This window comes from Sarcophilus harrisii, chromosome 5 (genome assembly GCF_902635505.1).
Source record: "Sarcophilus harrisii chromosome 5, mSarHar1.11, whole genome shotgun sequence".
In the NCBI taxonomy this organism is placed as follows: Eukaryota; Metazoa; Chordata; class Mammalia; order Dasyuromorphia; family Dasyuridae; genus Sarcophilus; species Sarcophilus harrisii.
Genome location: NC_045430.1, coordinates 183,448,238 through 183,467,177, shown reverse-complemented (window position 1 = coordinate 183,467,177; position 18,940 = coordinate 183,448,238). Strand labels below are relative to the sequence as shown.

Below are 18,940 nucleotides of genomic sequence, written 5' to 3'. Positions count from 1 at the left end.
TCCCTTGGGAAATGGGGAGAGCACGATTCTCACTGTGCAGGGTCACTCCATTCTCCAAATGGAAGGTGCCTTTACCTAAGCTCAATCTTCCAACCCACATATCCAAAAAAGTCAGATTTGAAGACTTGTTATGTTATTTTAGATTTCAAGTTACATAAAGTTAGCCACTCTCAGCTAGCGTGCCTAGAATGGGAGATTGTTTTGTTCCAAGAGCATAATGACCAAAAAAAAAAAAAAAAAAAAAAAAAAGGGTTCCTTCTAATCAGAGAATCTAGAACAGAGGCTTTGTATTGTTAGCACAGGGATACTTTTTGTTGTTTTTTCCTTTTTTTCTGCTACACAGAGAACAAAAGGAAAAAGCCTGGAAAGTTATCAGACTAAGCAAACTAAGATCTTCTCTGCAATTAACTTTTTCTTAAAAAAGAAAAGAGATCAAAGGTCAAAAAAAAAGCAGATAGGAGTAGATTTAATATTCTGTTAGTCTTATACCTGGAAAATAAGGCTGCAAAAGCACTGGAAGGGTTTAAACTTTGAATCAGTGTTCGATGAGGATTGGAAAGTAATATTCTAATTAAATTCTGAATCAATAAAATGATAAGGAAAACTCACTATCACATCCTAAGTGTTTATTTTATTAAAAATAAAACAATACAATAATAATCTACTTTTCTCTTAAGTACAATGGATATAGTACTGGACCTAAATCAGGAAGATTCATCTTTCTGAGTTCAAGTCTAACCTCAGACACTTAGTAGCTGGGCAAGTCACTTAACCCTATTGGCGATAGTTTTTCCTCATCATTAAACACACTTGATGTAAATGAACTAGACAGAGAAAGAAATGACAAACCACGCCAGTATTTCTGCCAAGAAAACTCCAGATGGAGTCACAAAGAGTCAGACATGATTGAAAAATGACTGAACATGAACAATAACAAACTTACTATGTGCCAAGAATTACACCACTCATGGAAGATAAAAATATTAAAGGGAGATAGTGCCTCCCTAAAGGACCTTAATAATTTACAGAGAGGGTGCTACAAGTCCATAGATATACAATATAAAATGTCAGAAGTAAATACAACCTGACTGGGTGTGAAGCTCCAGAGGCTCCGGATGGAATTAGGGAAGCTCTCTTGAAGGGAATGGTATTTGGAACTTGAAGGGAGGTTAGGGTTTCAGAAGGTAAAAGTGTGGAAGAACATTTCAGGGTTGGGGAACAGTCCGGACAAAAACATGGGAGCAAGAGATGGCCTTTCATATCCTAAAAATAGCTTAAGGGACAAACTGGCTGAAATGTGGACTACTATGAAGTAATAAGTAATCCCTTTGGAAAGATAAGCTGGCTTTAGATTGTAAAGGGCTTAAAATATCAGAAAGAAGAGCTGATATTTTATCCTGAGGGCAACAGGGAGCCATTAAAACTTCTTTAGTAGGGAAAGGGTCAGACCTTTAGTAATATCAATTGGGCAGGTATGTGGAGGATAAATTAATGGTATTCAAAAATACCTCTTAGGAGATTATTGTAATAGTTCAGGTGAGAGGTGAAGGGAACCTGATCTGGAGTGGTGAAAATAGAAGGGAGAAGAGAACTGGAGTGACAGATGTTATGAAAGTAGACAACAAAATTTGGCAACTAAATGGCTATGGGGAAAGAGTTAAGAGACAAGGGAGATAGATTCCTAGGTGGTGAGCCTGGTGATGGAACGAATGGTCATGACCTCAACAGAAACGAGAAGTTGGGAGGAGGGAATCGGTTGGAGGTAGGAGGGAGAAAAGGAGAATGAGCTCTAGTTTTGTTCTTTATACTTGGAAATGCCTGTAGGACATTGAAGGAGAGAGATCTAGTAGGCATTGAAGACTGGAAGTCAGGAGAGAAATGAAATCTGCATGTGTTCCTTTGGGAGTCATCTGCATAAACATGACAGTTGAATCCCAGGCAGTTGAGATCATCAAGAAAGAATGCAGAGAGAGAAGGAAAGAGACCAGACCAGAACTGTGGAATATACATCTCCACAGTTGTGCAAATGAGGCTTGGAGCGGATGGGGGGAAGGCAAGATTAATGAGAATTCTACAAAGTAGACTAAGAATAGGTCAAAGAGGTAGGAAAAGAACCATATTATAATAACATTGTCATAAAACCCCACAAAAGTATCCATAAGGAGGTGGTTGGTCAAATACAAATGATGCAGCAACGGAAAGAAATATGAAAAATGGGGGGAAAATCAATGTGTTTAATGATGAAGAGATCATGGAAAGAGCAGTTTCAGTCAGAAGGTGTGGCTGGAAGCCAGTTTCAAAAGGATTGAGCTGTAAGGAAAAACGTTGAGGAGGGGAATGTAAACAGTCCCCCACTCTCTGCTCCTGCCCAGAATTTCCCCATGAAAGGGAAGAAAGCTATGGAAGATAGCTTAAAGATCAGTTTAGAGGGTCAAGGGAAGTTGTTTGTTTTTTTCTGCTTCTCTTCATAAAGATGTAGGAAATGTTGGCATTTGTAGAAAGGGCACTGGATTTGGGGATCAGGAAAAAAAATATTGGACTCTCCCACCTACAACTTCTGGAATCCTGAATAGTTCCCTTCACCATTCTAGATCTGTATATCTTTCTGTAAAATGATGAATTTGGACTTGATTCTATTCTTACTGTTGGAAGTAGCAGTGTGATCTTTGTATGGCCCTTTACCTTCTCTGCTTACATATAAACTTCCATACAGCTTTGAAGTTGTGTAGAAATAGCCCAAGTAAAAAGCCTAATGAATTCATAAAGTATTACAAATTTGGTTGTAAGCCCTTAACATTTTAAAGTACAACATGATCCATAAAAACATGCAAATTCCAATCACGATAGTCTCATTTTTTTTAAAGTAAATTTTAGAGGGGTAATTGTATTGATTAAATAAGGAAAGAGCTTTGGCATAATCTTGATTGTAGTAGGCAAACTTCACTAACATTTATTGAATTTCAAGTCAATGCATGCTCCTATGACTTATCGTTAGTTTTTCTAAAAACTTTTTTTTAATATATTTTTCAATTAAGAAGTTATAGCAACACTATACTGGGTAGGATGTCAGATCTCCAGGACAGAGCAATAAACCCAAAAGTAATTTTAGATATTGACTAGAAATGGGACACTCAAAATGATAATCACTAAAAGTCACACACTTGATTTTTATGCAAGACTTTTAGGATCCTCACTTTCATTAGATTCTAATTAATTTTATCTTATGTATAATAAGTAGCTAGATGTCATAGTAGATAGTGGATTGTACTTGGGTTCTGGAGGACTTGAATTCAAACATTGCCTCAGACATTTACTAATTCTGGACCCTGAATCCTTAACCTCCATGTTTCAAGTTATTGTGAGAATAAAATGAGATAATATTTGTAAAGTACTTCAAAAACCTTAAAATATTATGTAAATGCTATCTACTACTTGACATTATAACAATTTTTTTTTGCTGAGGCAACTGGGGTTAAGTGATTTGCCCAGGGGTCACACAGCTAGGAATTAAGTATCTGAAGTCAGCTTTGAACTCAAGACTTCAGGGCCGGTGCTCTATTTACTGCACCACCTAGCTGCCCCCATTATAACAATCTTACAAATTTAATTATCCCTTTACTTTTCTCCCTTCCTCCACAGTAAGCCATTAGGAAGCTACCCTAATATATTCTGACCCTAGCAAAAAATGGCAAATGTCAGCTTCATGGTGAAGAGGGAGATAGAAAAATGTAAAAAAGCAGACAAAAACTAACAAAAACATGGTATTTGGGAACCAGTAAGCCTAGGAACAAATAGTTCTATAAAAGTCAGTAGCTCCTGAGTATATCACTTGATAATTATTAATTTCACTCCTCATGCCCAACATTCACAATCACAAGTTATTAAGGAAAGTTTTATGATCATTTTAGAAAGTTTTCCATAAAATGGTCATAATTACTTTGCTTATGAGAAATACTTCTTTCCCTGCTGATATCAGATAAGTACAGTTTTATTGTACTTATTGCTTGAGATCTAAACAGACCTATTCCAATTTTAAAGACCATTTTAAACACCTTTAATACAGACCAATAAATGGTATTAGAGGGCAGTCAAAAAAAAAAAAGGCTACATTGAGCAGGACTAAGGAGGCTGTAGTTTTGCCTTGGTCAGACTTGTCCTGTATTCAGTTCTGGGTACCAAATTTCAAGGACATTGATTAGTTGAAACACTTCTAGAGGAAAGATAAGTAGGAGCATTGAGATGAAGCCAAATGGACACCAGGGAAAGGAACTAGGGATGTTTAGCCTGGAGAGGAAGAGAGCTATTAGGAACATCTTGACCATCTTGAAGAATATGAAGCCCCAGGAAGAGAGATTAGATTTATTCTGCTTGATTCCAGAGAGCAGAAATAGGAGGAAAGAACAGAAATGATAAATAGGCAAAATTAGACTTGATAAAAGGAAAGACTTCCTAAAAATGAGAGCTGCCACAAGCAGAAAGGGCTGCCTTGACAGATAGATATATGCCTCCTCATTGGAAATCTTCAAACACAGACTGAATGGACTGAATGACCACTTCTCAATAGTATTGTAGAGATGATTCCTCCTCAGGTATGGGTTGGGCTAAATAGTCTGTAAAATTCCTTCCAATTCTGGGATTCACAGATAGGGTTTTTTTTTTTTCTGGAAATGTTTTGTCCCCCAATAGGAAAATAGAAGAGATGATTATTAAGGATTCATGGAAGGATTAAAGACATTTAGTATCCTTTAAAGGTTTTTTTTTCTTTTTTTGGAGAGTTGTGGAGATTTTTTTGGTCATTTGAGTAGTCGCATAAACAAACGCTTTTAATTTTTTTTTTTAAATCATCCTGCCACTTAAAAGTATGTTTCTTGAAAGCAATAACAATTTAGCCTCAATCCTGAATATAGTATATCCCAAATGTCAAATGTTCTTTTCCCCATCTGGAGCAATATAGAAACCCATGACTTTGCTGGTCATTATTGAAGAGAATTAAATAGAGGCAAAGTTTATTGGCAGCATATTATCATGGATGAAGTATTTCTCAATTATCTTATCATACACTCATGTAGTCAATCCACCAAGTCATCCAACATTTATTAAATACTATGTGTGAGGCACTGTGCTGACAAATCAAAATTCGAGGGTATTTAACAGCCAATTCACACATACTTACAATAATAACAAAGCTCTTATATAAGTCTTGGCATTCAAGAATGTTAATAATCTCCAAACCAAATTTTGTCAAAATCTTTTTATACTGTTAATACTGAGATAAATCATCTTAGAGGAAGGCAGGAAAACTTAGAACTTGTCCATCATAGACTAATACTACCTCTAAGGCAAAGAGATATATCAGTGTGTGCAATTACAGTGACAATTCCCCAAAGCTATGGACTCAGGAAGACCTGGGTACAAACCCCTCCTCAGATACAGTTTTCTCATCTGTAAAATGGGAGTTATTATGGTACTTTTTAGCTCAAATATTCTATGCCTCCATAATTCTCTAACTTGAGCCAGTTATCTGAATAATTCCCTCATCAATATCATATGCTCTCGATTCTTCCTACCCTGTTCAGATTGCTTGTATAATGAAAAGTTTTTGCTATTTACTCTGAGGATTGGGCAATAAATGACTTAGATGAAATCTGTGTGTTGTAAAGTGATCACTCCGAACAGAGGGACTGGGTTTAACTAACCACAGGAGTTTTTTGTTTTGTTTTGTTTTTTTAATCTTAGAATGCTGATCTCTCAAGAAGAATGCCCTTAAGTATGACAACAAGCCCACCTCTGATCATGTATTACGAAACACAACAAAATGGGAAGAAAGAAAATAAGAGATGTTAGAACCCATATGGCATTTAGACCCAAGTTTTGTACAGTTTTAGAACTTACTGGAACTTATTGACTGTTTAACCTCTCTAGCTTTCTACTACTCTTCCAAAGCTCCTTCCCCCTAACCCCATTACTCAAAATCCAATACAGAAAAGCAAAAAGGGCAAAAAATGAAAACAAAGTAAGCACTCACTGAGAGAGACTGGATAGGCTCCGTCTTCCCTGCGATCTGCTGAGCATGTCTACAGCTGAGAATCAGTGGGAGCTGCTGCCAGGTTCAGTGAGGGACTGGACAAATCGTTAGGGTGTGGAATGGGACAGGAAGAATGTCATTTTCGTTTCAGTCTTAATGGAGTTTGCAGGATGCTCTCCTGTTCACCCTATGTATTAACATTTTGGTCTGCCCCTGTGACGAAAGTCTGAGCTAAATCCTCTGCCAAATCTACTCCTCCCAACCCTTCCCCTCCGCATAGGATCATCTGAGAGCTGATTGTTATTTTTTACTGTAATCTCTCTAATAGAAGCTCTCACTTGTTTGTGCCTCAAAGGCCCTTGTATTTGTCAAAGATTTTCAAGAATATCACTACCAGATAGGGGTATTACAGCAAGGACTCCAAATGCTTACCAACAAATAATCCTATTTCAATCAGCAATCATTCAAAGGAATTTCAAATATATTTTCAAAATTTTCTGAACTTTGCTGATCATGGTTAACATTAAAGACTATATATATATACACACACACACAATTTAATTGTGAAAGGATTATATATATTTGTATGTGTATGTATGTATATATATGTGTGTGTCTATACACAATCTAATTGTGAAAGGATCATCAGGAATTAACCTCCTGTAAAGTTCATCTGGGTACAGTTCTCCAGCAGTTGTTCTAAGATCTGTTCTCAATTAGTATTGGTGTAGGTGGCCTCCAAAGTAAACAGTTCCCACTATGAAACTGAATCTAAGAAACCTCTCTTGTCCCTTTTATCCAGGAAAGGATGCATGAAATGTAAATGCAAACCAAATGCCGTCAAGATGGAGACTCCCTCCACCAAATAACTGCAGGCACTGGGTGCTCCAATCCCTCTGAGCAAGGAAGGCAGGAGGAGGCCTGTGAACATGTTGAAACAAACAGCCAGCAGCAGAGATTGCATCCAAGCCCCTCACTTGGTGAGTTCACCAGCCCAGCCAGGGCAAGGTGAGCCTGGATGGCAACCAAATTTCTGCCCTCATGAAGGAGGAGGAGGTGGAGGAGGAAAAGGTGGTAGAGGTGCTGGGGCTGATTCTATCTGGACATTATACTCCACCTCTGCCTAAGGAGAAGAAAACATTTCCCAATTCTAAGGTGAACTGGACAAACTGAAGATAGAGTCAAGTATCAAAGGAGGAATTTTTACTCTGTGAAAAAACATGGAAAATCAAACACTTTATTATTTGGGTTTCTTAATAGAGATTTATTCTTTAGTTAAGAGGAGGGATCCATATGTAGGATCATAGCATCACAGAATTGGAAGGGACCTCAAGGAGCATCCCCCAAAATGTAAGCTCCTTGAGGAGAGAAGATCGTTTTTGTTTTGTCTCTGTATACCTCCCAGTGCTTTGCTCATAGTAGGGCCTGAAAGAGAATACTTGTTGAATTAGATTACGTATAGATTCAGACCTTGTCTTCCCCCTGTTCAGGAAACTCCAGTTTATTACCTCTAGGATCAAATAGAGCCTAATCTATATCTAAACAGATAGTTTTTCATGACCTGACCCTTTCCAGTCTTTTTATACATTCTTCCCTTTTATGTACTTCCACTTTTCCACTCCATGCCTTTAGCTAAGGTGTTTCCCATTCTGGGATTCTACTACTGATACAGAGACTGGGTGATTATCCAAGGCTACACACTTTATTAGAGACAAAATATGAATGAAATAATCTAGATTTTCTGGCTCAGGGTTCAAGTTAAATGATTTCTGTTCAATTAGATTAAGCTCTCTTGTTATTTTAGCTAACCAGGAATTTAGCTTGTTTTTATGCTCATAGGTTAAGCAACATGGGGATATTAGGTTTATAGAATGAACTAGACTTCAAATTGCATGATCGAATGTGTGTTTTTTTCCTATATACAAGTGGAAATCATTTTAATTATGATACTATAATTATTAAACTGCATTTTGTATTACAAAAGTATATTTTATAAATAGAAGGGATTGGCAAATGGAGGCCTTGGAAGGGTGATTGATTTATCCATGATCACATAGGTAAAAAAGCATCAGATACCAGATTTGAACCCAGAAGCACTGCTTCTTCCCATTATATCATGCTGCCTCTTCCATCTGCAACACAACAGACATTGAAAGTCATAGTTTCTGCCTTCACACAATGTGCCCAAAAGAAAGATTTGTTTAATTAACTTGGCTGTGATTTTCAAGGATGAGATAGAAATGTGTCACTAACAAGAGACATTGTGTTTCCCATTTTGGCAAAATTGATTTTATTCTCTTTCCTCACTCATTCATAGAATTAAAAATGATTACCTTTGAGCCTCTTTTTTTCCCCCTCAGGATTTTCGGAATGAAGCCCATCTCTGCTTCCTGACTGCTGACTCCCATCTTATCTGAGGGTGTAGGTGTGGTTTTGGCATAAAGCAGAACTGATTTTTTTTTTTTTAAGTCTCCAATAAAAAAAAAAAAAAAGCCTCACAAAGGAAGTGATTTCAAATGCAACACTATTGGGTCCAGGCCAAGAAATTTTCCTGAAGAGGTGGGCGAGGATGCTGAAATGAGGCTTTCCTGCACATTTGCAGGCAGTCCTATTTCCTCTTTCCCCTGACCCTGGTGTTTCCTTCAGGAAGCTTGCCCCAGTTTGTCCCACTGACCCATGCACTTTCCTTTGGTCCATATTTCTCTCCTGGTGATTATGCAGCCAGTTTATGCTGTGTTGTCATGTATTTGAAGTAGCATTCTCACAAAAGATCTTCATTTGGAGTAATTTTCCCTTTGCCTTTATCCCTTCTCTAAGGCTGCACAGAATCTCTTTCCTGTTTTCATGCCTTCTAGTGCATTTGTGGAAGAACCAAAAGAAAGCCCATCAGAATGCTATTCCATCTTTCCTTTCTTGCTCCTTCTTTATTTGTTTTTCCCCTCCCTTGAATAATTTCAATTTCTCAAGTGTTTTTTTTTTTTCTGTTCTTCCTTTCCTTCAATTTCTATTTTTGTTTTTGATAGTGAACATTTGTCTAATTCCAGCTTATTGTAGTGGGTCACCAGCAAGGGATAGTGGGAACACATTCAAATTGCCCAAATCGGAGGGTTTCTGTCCTTCTCCACTAAATTCTGTTTGGAGCCTTTGCTTACATTTCTGCCTGTTTTGTCTTCCTAACATTCTGTAGGCTCTCTTGAAGTCCTTCAATCTTCTCTTTCTCCCCATCTCCTTCATAGTATGTGGTCTCCTTCTAAACATGTACCACTCATTACCCCAGAAGGAAGATTATGGAATAAAACATTTGCAGTAGAATTTTTAGCAGAATATAGTAGAATTTGTAGGAGAAGTTGAAATGATTTTGATATCAGAAAACTTGGGGTTTAGTTTCAGCTTCATTTCAAAGTCAGAGAAGTGATACTATAAAATCTGGATGATAGTCTGTACTTGTGATGAGGGCAGAAAAGATTTTAATTTAAGATAGTTGGGCAGGTTCTGGATGGCAGGGGGTAATACTATCAAGAGAAAGCCAGAATTTTACAGCCCAAGATACTCCCTGAGACTAGCAGGGAGGAGCACTGATTATCTTGACCTTTTGATCTTACTTGGGCCTTTTGTTAATCGCACCCCAGGTTGAAGTCTCCAGTGGAATTCTTAGCTTAACCCTTTACATTAACAAAAGGATCAAACTCCACAATTACTGTAACCAATCAGAAAGTCAAGTTATGATGTCAACTCTTGAGGTTATTCTTCCCCTATTAAAGAACCTACTTGTAAGGTAATGCTCTGTTCAAACTCCTTCTTTAGGCATGTAGCTCCTCTTATGGAATTCCCTAGATTTGACCACACTTTATGGCATCTTTCTCCTAGTTATCACTAACTCTTTTTAGGGTGCTAAACTCCTTTTATGGTTAGTCCATCAGTGAATAATTCCTATTAATTCCTTAGCTTGTCAGTCAGTGACATACTAGATATCACAATAGCTAAATTTCTTTAGGAATTTAACCTGCTATTCAATGGTGTGATCTCTGGTATAACTCCATTTTTAGGAATTTAGACTGCCTTATGAATTTCTTCCTCTTTAATGGCATTTTCCCCCTTGACTAATTGTGAATTCTATTAGGGAATTTAGCTTTCATTCCCCCCCTCCCTCCCGTTAATTGCCAAAAATCCCATATGGATTTATCCCTGTGTTAACAGAGTAATAAAATCTTTGCCTCTTGATTTGGAGATAGTCAAAGCCTACATATTCTTTTTTTTTTATTATTATAACTTTTTATTGACAGAACCCATACCTGGGTAATTTTTTACATTATCCCTTGCACTCACTTCTGTTCTGATTTTTCCCTCCCACCCTCCACCCCCTCCCCTAGATGGCAAGCACTACATATTCTTTTGAGACATTTTGTGACATTTGCAAGTCTACAAATAGGTCAACACATCACTTTCAACCCCACTATACTCTGGGGGTCCAACGCTCTATCACCCCCACATTTGGTGGTGAAACTCTTTCAATAGCACCATATATCTTAGAATTGTGGTGAGGAAAGTAAACCTTATAGTTAACTCATAAAGTAATCATTTTTAATTCTGTGAATGAGTGAGGAAAGAGAGTAAAATCAATTTTGCTAAAATGGGAAATACAAAGTCTCTGGCTTGTTACACATTCTTGAAAATCACAGTGAAGTTAATTCAACAAATATTTCTTTTGAGCACATTGTGTGAAGGCAGAAACCATGTCTTTCAATGCCTATTGTATTGCAGATGGGAGAGGCAGCATGAGACCATGAGACCATGGGAAGAGGCAGTACACCTGGGTCAAATCTGGTATAGTAAATAGTAAGGTAGATTGTCTCAGAATTCAATCACCCTTGAAAAATGAACAAGCATTTATTATGTACTTATTATAGTAAGATGCTCAAGTGATGGAGAATTCAAGTACAAGATAGTCCCTGTCCTCAAGAAGTTGACTTCTAATAGGGAAATATAACACAATGGGGGAAGGAAATTGGTGGAGTAAAGAATGATTTTGTCTGACAAGTCACAGGGATTATGAGGAGAGTCTCAGGGGAAATGACATCCTCTCTAGAAATGAAAGAAATGATGATTTATTGATTATAGTAGCCACTAATCAAATTGTCTTGTTGAAATTTAATGTTATAAGTGGTATTGTCAGCCTTCAGCCTTACCATTTCTAGGCTAAATGCCAGAGCCTTTAATCTTCCTTTCAGAGTTTCTATTTTCTAGTTTCTTAATTATAACTTTTGAGAAATATATTTTCAAGAAGGGAGACTAGAATTGGACACAATACTCTAAATAAAAGCCCTAACAGATGGCAAACATCACAATTATAACTACAGTGAGGTGAACAGAATTTTACTCCAGAGTATCCAGTTTTAGAGGATATTGACTGCTTGCTATGGTCCAGTAGAACAGAACCAAGTGAGAAAATCATCTAGTTGGCAAGAATAATTAGTTAAATGTTAGTTAAATAATTAGTTAAAATCATTTTTATTTTGTTTTTGGTTCAGATCTGCCATTTAATTGGTATTGGACTCCCTGTGTAGGGCCCATGATTTAACTGGTGTAGGAATTCTTCTCCCAATGTAGATTAATAGTTATTCTTATTGTGGAGGGATAAAGCACCCCAGCAGCATTGAGGAAGTCCCAGGTCAGTGTCATAGGTATGGCAAAAGAATTCGCAGATCCAGTTTCCAAGTTAAGAGGGCAAAGAGTTTACAAAGCTGATAACACCAGGCTAGATTCCAGAAGGGAGTTTAGCAAGGAATAGAAGGAACGGGGATAGATTTATACAAAATTGGATCGGAACTTCATGTTACTTATTTGCTAATTTTATGGCTTACAGGTAGGTTTGAGGGGTGGTCTATTCACTATTGTCTCAGGAATTTGGTCATTACTGACCAACAGGGACAGATTGTTAGTATATCTAAGGGAAGAAACACCACTACATTCCTGGGCCAGAGAACCTCCATAATTATTGATTCTTAGGTCAAAGGGCTTATTCCCAGACCAGAGGACTTACATTCCTAGGCCAGAGGAATCATTGACAGATAAGAGCACTCTCAGGTTAAAAGGACTTCAGAGTCACTGCTATCTCTCCTATATCATTATGGTCTTAGTTATCAGGAGATGCTATAATGTCAAATGCCTTATCCATGGTCACATAGCCAATATATATTGCAAAGAGACAAATTCTTTCTTTAGTCTTGAGCATCTGAAGCCTCCTCCAGCCATAATCTGATCCCTATCAACCTAGGAGAAATGTTGATTGCACACTGTTTTAACATGAAGCAGAGAGAAATCCAAGGCAGAAATTATTTATAGTTGATTCACTGTTCCTTGATCATATTTAATGTTCTTCTGTCTTTATGTCATTGCTAGTCTTATTCTCTCCCCCTTGGAGTCTTTTTACTTCTCTCCTCTCCAAATCCAACACATCTGATTAATAGTGATTTGACTATTCCTTCTAAGCCATTCAGTCAGAAATAACCACTTGTGTACTGTTTGTATTTAATTCTTGTATTATTATTTATCTTTTCATGTGTTTATTTTCCCCCAAATGCCTTTGATGTTTGTTATTTTCAATCATGTCTGATTCTTTGTGACTACATTTGGGTTTGCTTGGCAAAGACAATGGAGTGGTTTGCCATTTCCTTCTCCAGCTCATTTTACAGATGAGGAAACTGAGGCAGAGTTAAGTAACTTTCACAGGGTCACACAGCTAGTGTGGGTTGGAAGTCACACTTGAACTCTGGAAAATGAAGCCTGGTCCTGTATCCACTATGCCATCGATCAGCCACAATAACAACATAGTCTTATTCTACTCAGGAAGAAGCAGAATGTGGCTACCACATTCAGGGAGTGGACTCCCTCTGCCTTCAAGGAAGGCTCCCAGTTTGTATAAAGTTTACTAAGAGAAAGTTAAACTCTGAATAGAAGAAAACTCAATGACAGTTCTAGAGAAGAGATAATGAAACATCCTTTGTCCTTCATGGCAGAGACATGAGGGCCTCCTAGCATAGAATATTATATTAGATGCAGCATATTAGATTAAACAGCATCTTTTGCTTAAATATTCCTTGTCACACATTGGGGTGAATGGGAAATGAATGTGATATAGGAGACATCAGTCAAACCTATCAAAGGTTAAAATATTATAATGTATTTTCTATGGTATATGTGAGTCATGACATTCTCAGATTTTTTTCAAGCTTCTGTTTAGAAAGGTATTATCAGGGGTCCTGGGCTTTTGGGGTGTCTGCAAAGGATAACGTAGGAATTTGATGGGACATGACAATGTATTGAAAGGAGGAATATAAGCTTTCAAGTCATAGGATTCTAATCTATGTTATCCAGATAGTTTCATCACCACTTGGATTCGTTAGGAATACTTTATATGTCTGGATATTGCATTTGCATATAGAATTTGCAGCTGGAACATGAGCCTAGATGATTTTATTTTCCTAGTGATTTCACATATGGTCTTTTTAAAATAGACAAATATCCTGTCTCAGATATGGATTTATTCTTGTCTCTGCAGAAATTTTATGAGCTAGATAATCATGTACTTTGCATAGTTTGGGTATATCTATATTGTGCAATTAGGACTTTTCTCCACATTATTCCATTATACTTGCCATCATAGTAAATTACATCAGGATGTAATAAAACAATGCTGCTTAACACATTAGCTGTAAGGGACCTTAGTATCCATTTAATCCAACCAATTCATTTTCTGGATGAGAAAACAGAAGCCCAAATGATATTACACACAACTAGTATTTGAGATAGTCTTTGCACTCAGGTCTTCCTTGAATTTTAATGCCTTTGAATTCCTTGACTGACTTCAAATTCCTCTTCTGTCACTTCCTGTGTGAGTTTGGGCAGATCACATAATATTTATGTGCCTTGGGCAACTCTTTGTTTTATTTTTTATTTTACTTCTTTATTTTTGTTTTTTATTTTATTTATTCATTTATTTTTATTTTGGGGTTGTGATTTGTATTGGTGGAAGTGGAGGAGGTTCCTTACACTGACTGAGGAAATTACAGATTCCTCCTAATTTTGCATATGTAAAATATTTCCTCAGAGAAACAAATAAAAAAGACAGCCTGCTTGGATGTCAGGCTAATTATTCCTTCGAAATTATCAAATTGTATAACACATCAATTAGGATTAGATCAAGAAAAGCAAACATGTCTTAAGACCTACCAAGTGCAGGTACTATGCCAGTCACTAGGGATGCGAAAACAAAAGTGAAATAGTTCCTTCCCTCAAAAAGCTTACATTCTTTTGGGAATGGTTATTTACTTATTAAGCTATAAAAGAGTGTCTAAAGCTTCCCCCCCCCCCTTTTTTTAAACTAAAACATGCAGCAATAGAAATAAATTCAAAACCTCACATACAAAAAGATAAAGAACCATCTGGAAGACAACAAAAAATAAAATTAAATTAAAGCCTTTTTACAAAGAACTTGTCAGTCTTTCCAATCTTGAAAGCCAATGATCTGAGATAGCAATTTGACTTCCTAAAACATGTCATTAGGTGTAGAGAATTGGAGTAATCTGAGATTCTCCATGGTATTTCAGAATTCCAGGTCTTTCTAAATGAATTTCATATTATTTTTCCTTCTAACCCTTTTTCCAGTTCATTTAAGAATATTCTGAAAGTTGCAATTCCATTGCTAAGATTACCCAACCTGGCTTGCAGCTCTGCTCTGGGTGAACAAAAACACTGGCAACTTATTTTAGGTACAAATTTCAAGATTTAAATATGATCTGGTAAGGAAGGTTTTTGTAAAATATTAAAGAGGCAGTGGAAAAATATCAGAAGAAATGAAGTAAATTTAGAATAAAAAGCAAAGTAAAAATAAAAAGATCATTGGACTGGAAATTAGAAAAATCCAGGTTCTTATCCCAGTTCTGTTTATTTAGTATTTAATGTTATATTTATTTATTTAACAAGTTAACCTCTTTGAGTTTCAATTCCTTCATCTTTAAAATGGAGAAACTGGATTAGAAGATCTTAAAGGCCCTCTTTAAAAATGCAAAAAACTATCTGGATCAGTTTACTGTGTTTAATTTGTATGTTAGGATATTGCATTTGAATGTAGACTTTGTAGCTGGAGTATGAGTTACAGCCAGGTCCTTATTAGCAACAAATAATGCATACTATAAAGTGGTAGCATGTATTTGAATTCACACAACTATAGTGGTGATTGGTTCCTGTGCAGTGGAATTAAAGAATTGAATTCAAACATGGCAAATTATTTCGTGGGATTTATTGTCTTCATTAATCAGGATCTAGCTATACAAATTCTATCATGCTAAAACTTTAATGATTCAAAAACCTTAATAATTCTATTTTTTTAAAGCTATATTTAATGTATGTCTATGGTGAATATTCCCGACAGCCACTCTCAGTGAACCATTATATTCACTCAGGGACTCCAGGCTTAAATCTGTAGTGTCTGAGGTTTATTTTCTAATGTTACAGCTCATGAGCCCCCGTTGGTATGCTTTTCTTCATCCGTGAAATGAGTCAGACTAAATTAGTTTTTAGTACAGTTGGTACAAAAATATTCACTTAAAAGACATGCTTTCCCACAGAGTCAAGTGCAAGCTCAAGTTTAGAGAGCACTATACTAAAGAGATAACAATTATGATCATGCTAATAATAACTAATATATATATATATATATATATATATATTATATATATAGTAATACAGCTCCTGGAAATTCTTTCATTCAGGTCTTCAAGATGTTCCCCTTAGGTATGATATACTTTTTTTTTTATATTAAACTCTCTGTAGAATCTTGAATCTGTGTCTAATATGTCTCTGGCTTCCACTTAAGGCACTACCATTAGCTGATCCAGAAACACTGATGCGATGATGATTAGGAACCTGGGAGGTCCAAAGTTCTTAGACTTTTAAAAGTTCATAAAGTTTTCCTTTGACCAGAGTTGGGGGAATCAAAGGAGAGATTGAGGTACTCTCTTCCTTTCCCAAGCAGTGCCTTCTCAGAGATTTAGCTAGAAAGCTCTCTGTTGGCAGGCCATAAAATCTCCAGAATTCCAAACTAATTCCTAAGTTTTATAGTTTCCACAGGGGATGATTAAACCTCATCCAATGGGAACAGATTTCCTGTCATACCTAGTCCAAATGTTTTTGGTACAACTTAAATACAAGTCTGGTGCACACGGTTCTGATTGGGTTAATCAAAAAATGTTTTTAGGTGACAAAACTAATTTAATTACTTTTTAAAAATGAGGTGGGTTAATAAGTGGAACCAACTACTACACTATGATTGCTGGGAATTTTACCTAATCACTTTTCTTCCCTCCAAAAACTCTTCCCTATACTTGCATGTCTTCTCATTTTTTGATCCTGAGACCTAAGGTTGGCACTTCTTCTCATCAAATCAAATAAGCACCTTAGTGGTCCCTTTCCCTTAAGTGGGGTTTAATAACACTTTTGATCTTTTTTCCTCGCTGTAAGTTCTCTGGCATGCTCCTCCCCCCACACTCCCTTACATACACAAAAGGCAAAAGTCCACAAAAAAGTCTTCATTTGGGAAGATTTTTGGGTATTTTTTCTTTCTTACTTTTTTAAAGTTTTTAGCAGTAGGAAGGCAGTGATGGTCTATGGGTCGTTACTACCAATATCTTTTCCAGTCTGAATCTAGTAGTATTCAACTCTCTTCACTAATATCTATATAACCAAGAAGGGGTCAGCAATGAGAAATCTGGGAATATTCTCCTTGAACCATGCTAAAATACTGATTTAGAATGTTCTCATCTGCTATGCCTAGATGGATAAATCAGGATATTAGAGAAATGCCACATTAAGATCCAGGCGTTATTATTAGTTAACATGTTTTTAATGTTAGTGTTCAATGTTTTAAGTAATGTTGTGGTATGGTATGGTATCATGGCACAGAAGACAGAATTTTGGACTCTAGTCAGGAAGCTCTGGATTCAAATCCTGCCTCAAATATTTATTAGCTCTGTGACCTTGGACAAATCACTTTTTGTTTTTAAATTAAAGCTTTTTATTTTCAAAACACATGCTTGGATAATTTTCAACATTCACCCTTGTGTTCCAAATTTCACTTTTTTTTAAAGCTCACTTTCTGCATCTATAAAATGGAGGTAAAGTTGCACCCACCTCACAAGGCTGTTGTGAGGGATTAAATGAAAGAATTTAAATGAAGTGCTTTGCAAGCCTTGAAGGTATACATATATCTATATATATATATATAGATATATATATATATGTATATATATATATATGTCAATTATTTGTTCCCCTTTCATTCTCTCTCTCTCTCTTACACTCTCTCTGTGTCTGTCTGTCTCTCTGTCTCTCTGTCTCTCTCTCCCCTTTTTTTTTGCAAGTCCAAAACCAAAAAAGCTTTCCTTCATCAAAAAGATAACAAAATATCTTGTATTATATAAGCTTAGCAATTCATAAAGTAATTCAAATACTGAATAAGCCAATTCTGCCAAGGCTCAATAACTAATAAATAGTTATTTCTTCCAGAGAGCCACTGAGGTATATACATCTAAAGATTAGGCACTGTTGTCATTCCAGAATTTGGACTCGAAGCCAGAGAAGGTGTGAGCCTATAGATAGGTCAGAATTTGGGTTGAGGCAAGGCTAAGTTCCTCATTGAGTCAGCATGGTGTGTGGATGTTGGAAATAATAGACGGATGTGTGGTCAGTAAAAGAGGTCAGCACCAGAATCAATGGAGTGATCATGAGTTAAAGGCCCTGTTGAGGTCAGAAGAAATAGCTAGGAGCTGTCCAAGGACAATGAGTTGTGTTTCCTGAAGGAAGCAGTCTGTCCTGACTTTAACTCTAAACATACTGGGATTATAGAAATGAGAGCAAGAAAGGCCTTAGGGATCATTATCCAGCTAAACATGATCTAGTCTTCATCTTATTTTTCAAACAGATGAGAAAACTAAGGCCCAGAGAGATGACTTGCTTTGGATCCATAGAGGCAAATGGCAAATGGAAATCCAGTTTATTTGACTCAAGATCTAGTGCTCTCTCTACTGTACCACATTACCCTCCAATGGGGGAAATCATTCTGTTCTTTGAGCCAAAGAATCCTCTAAATTGGGTTTTGAATTAAATAGGTTGAGGAACCTTGGACGAAAGAAGACCTCTCTGTTCCAATCTTCTTTACTTCATTATACTTAAAATCATAGTTTAAGTTCAATTAGTGTGTTTTGAAGAATGACTTAGAATTAGGATAAACTCTATAATTAAATAACAATAGCTCTAAATTTGCATAAAAGTAGTCTCTCACCAGAATTATACAAGTTGTTATAATATCTTACTCTTTTAATAAAAAACTTCTGGGTTTTATAGGTTATTTAGGGCTGGACATCTGGGGATCTATTTAAGGCTTAGATGATTCTCTTGATTTTACAATGTAGAAAGGTCACATAATAACACTGGACAAGAAGGACAAAGCAAACAAAAAAATTATGTCAGGAAGCAGCAAGGATGTGTCAGGATCATATTTATAGCTGGAAGGAATCTTACAGATCATCATGATCCCTCCCTACTCCCCCCCCCCCTTTTTTTTTTCAGAGAAGAAACTGAAGCACCACTGATAAGAGTTATCCAAAGGTAAAAGAAAGTATCAAGTGTCAGAGGTGGCCTAACATCACAAAGCTTCCCCTAGATTTCCACTGATGTCAAACTCACCAAAAACACATCCCTGTGGCCTCATATTGACTTAGGAAAAACATATATTCACACTGTCTATGTTTTACTGTATTTTTAACATTTCCCAATGACATTTTAATCTGGTTTGATGGGGTTTGACACAATTTGGGGTCAAAATTTGGGTTTGAATCTGGCTTTTTCACTTATGCATGA

At 36.5% G+C, this 18,940-nt stretch overlaps 1 protein-coding gene and 1 long non-coding RNA gene across 14 annotated transcripts in view; one reads left to right on the top strand and one right to left on the bottom strand.

Annotated features, from left to right (window-relative positions):
• Nucleotides 1-18,940, bottom strand: part of CALD1 (caldesmon 1) — a 239,709-nt gene that overhangs the window by 67,129 nt on the left and 153,640 nt on the right. The window contains exon 1 of one of the 10 annotated variants that reach the window (XM_031939099.1): nt 6,026-6,285. The exons of the other annotated variants lie outside the window; for them this stretch is intronic. Coding sequence (XP_031794959.1) covers nt 6,026-6,072 — 47 coding nt within the window. The 5' untranslated portion in view covers nt 6,073-6,285. Of the gene's footprint in view, nt 1-6,025; nt 6,286-18,940 lie in introns of those variants that run through there. 10 annotated transcript variants of the gene reach the window in all.
• Nucleotides 1-18,940, top strand: part of LOC116419392 — a 36,588-nt gene that overhangs the window by 16,535 nt on the left and 1,113 nt on the right. For 2 of the 4 annotated variants that reach the window (XR_004229690.1, XR_004229689.1), the window contains one exon: nt 6,828-7,362. This is a non-coding gene — a long non-coding RNA (uncharacterized LOC116419392). Of the gene's footprint in view, nt 1-6,827; nt 7,363-8,385; nt 8,527-18,940 lie in introns of those variants that run through there. The other 2 variants (XR_004229692.1, XR_004229691.1) reach the window with 2 other exon arrangements.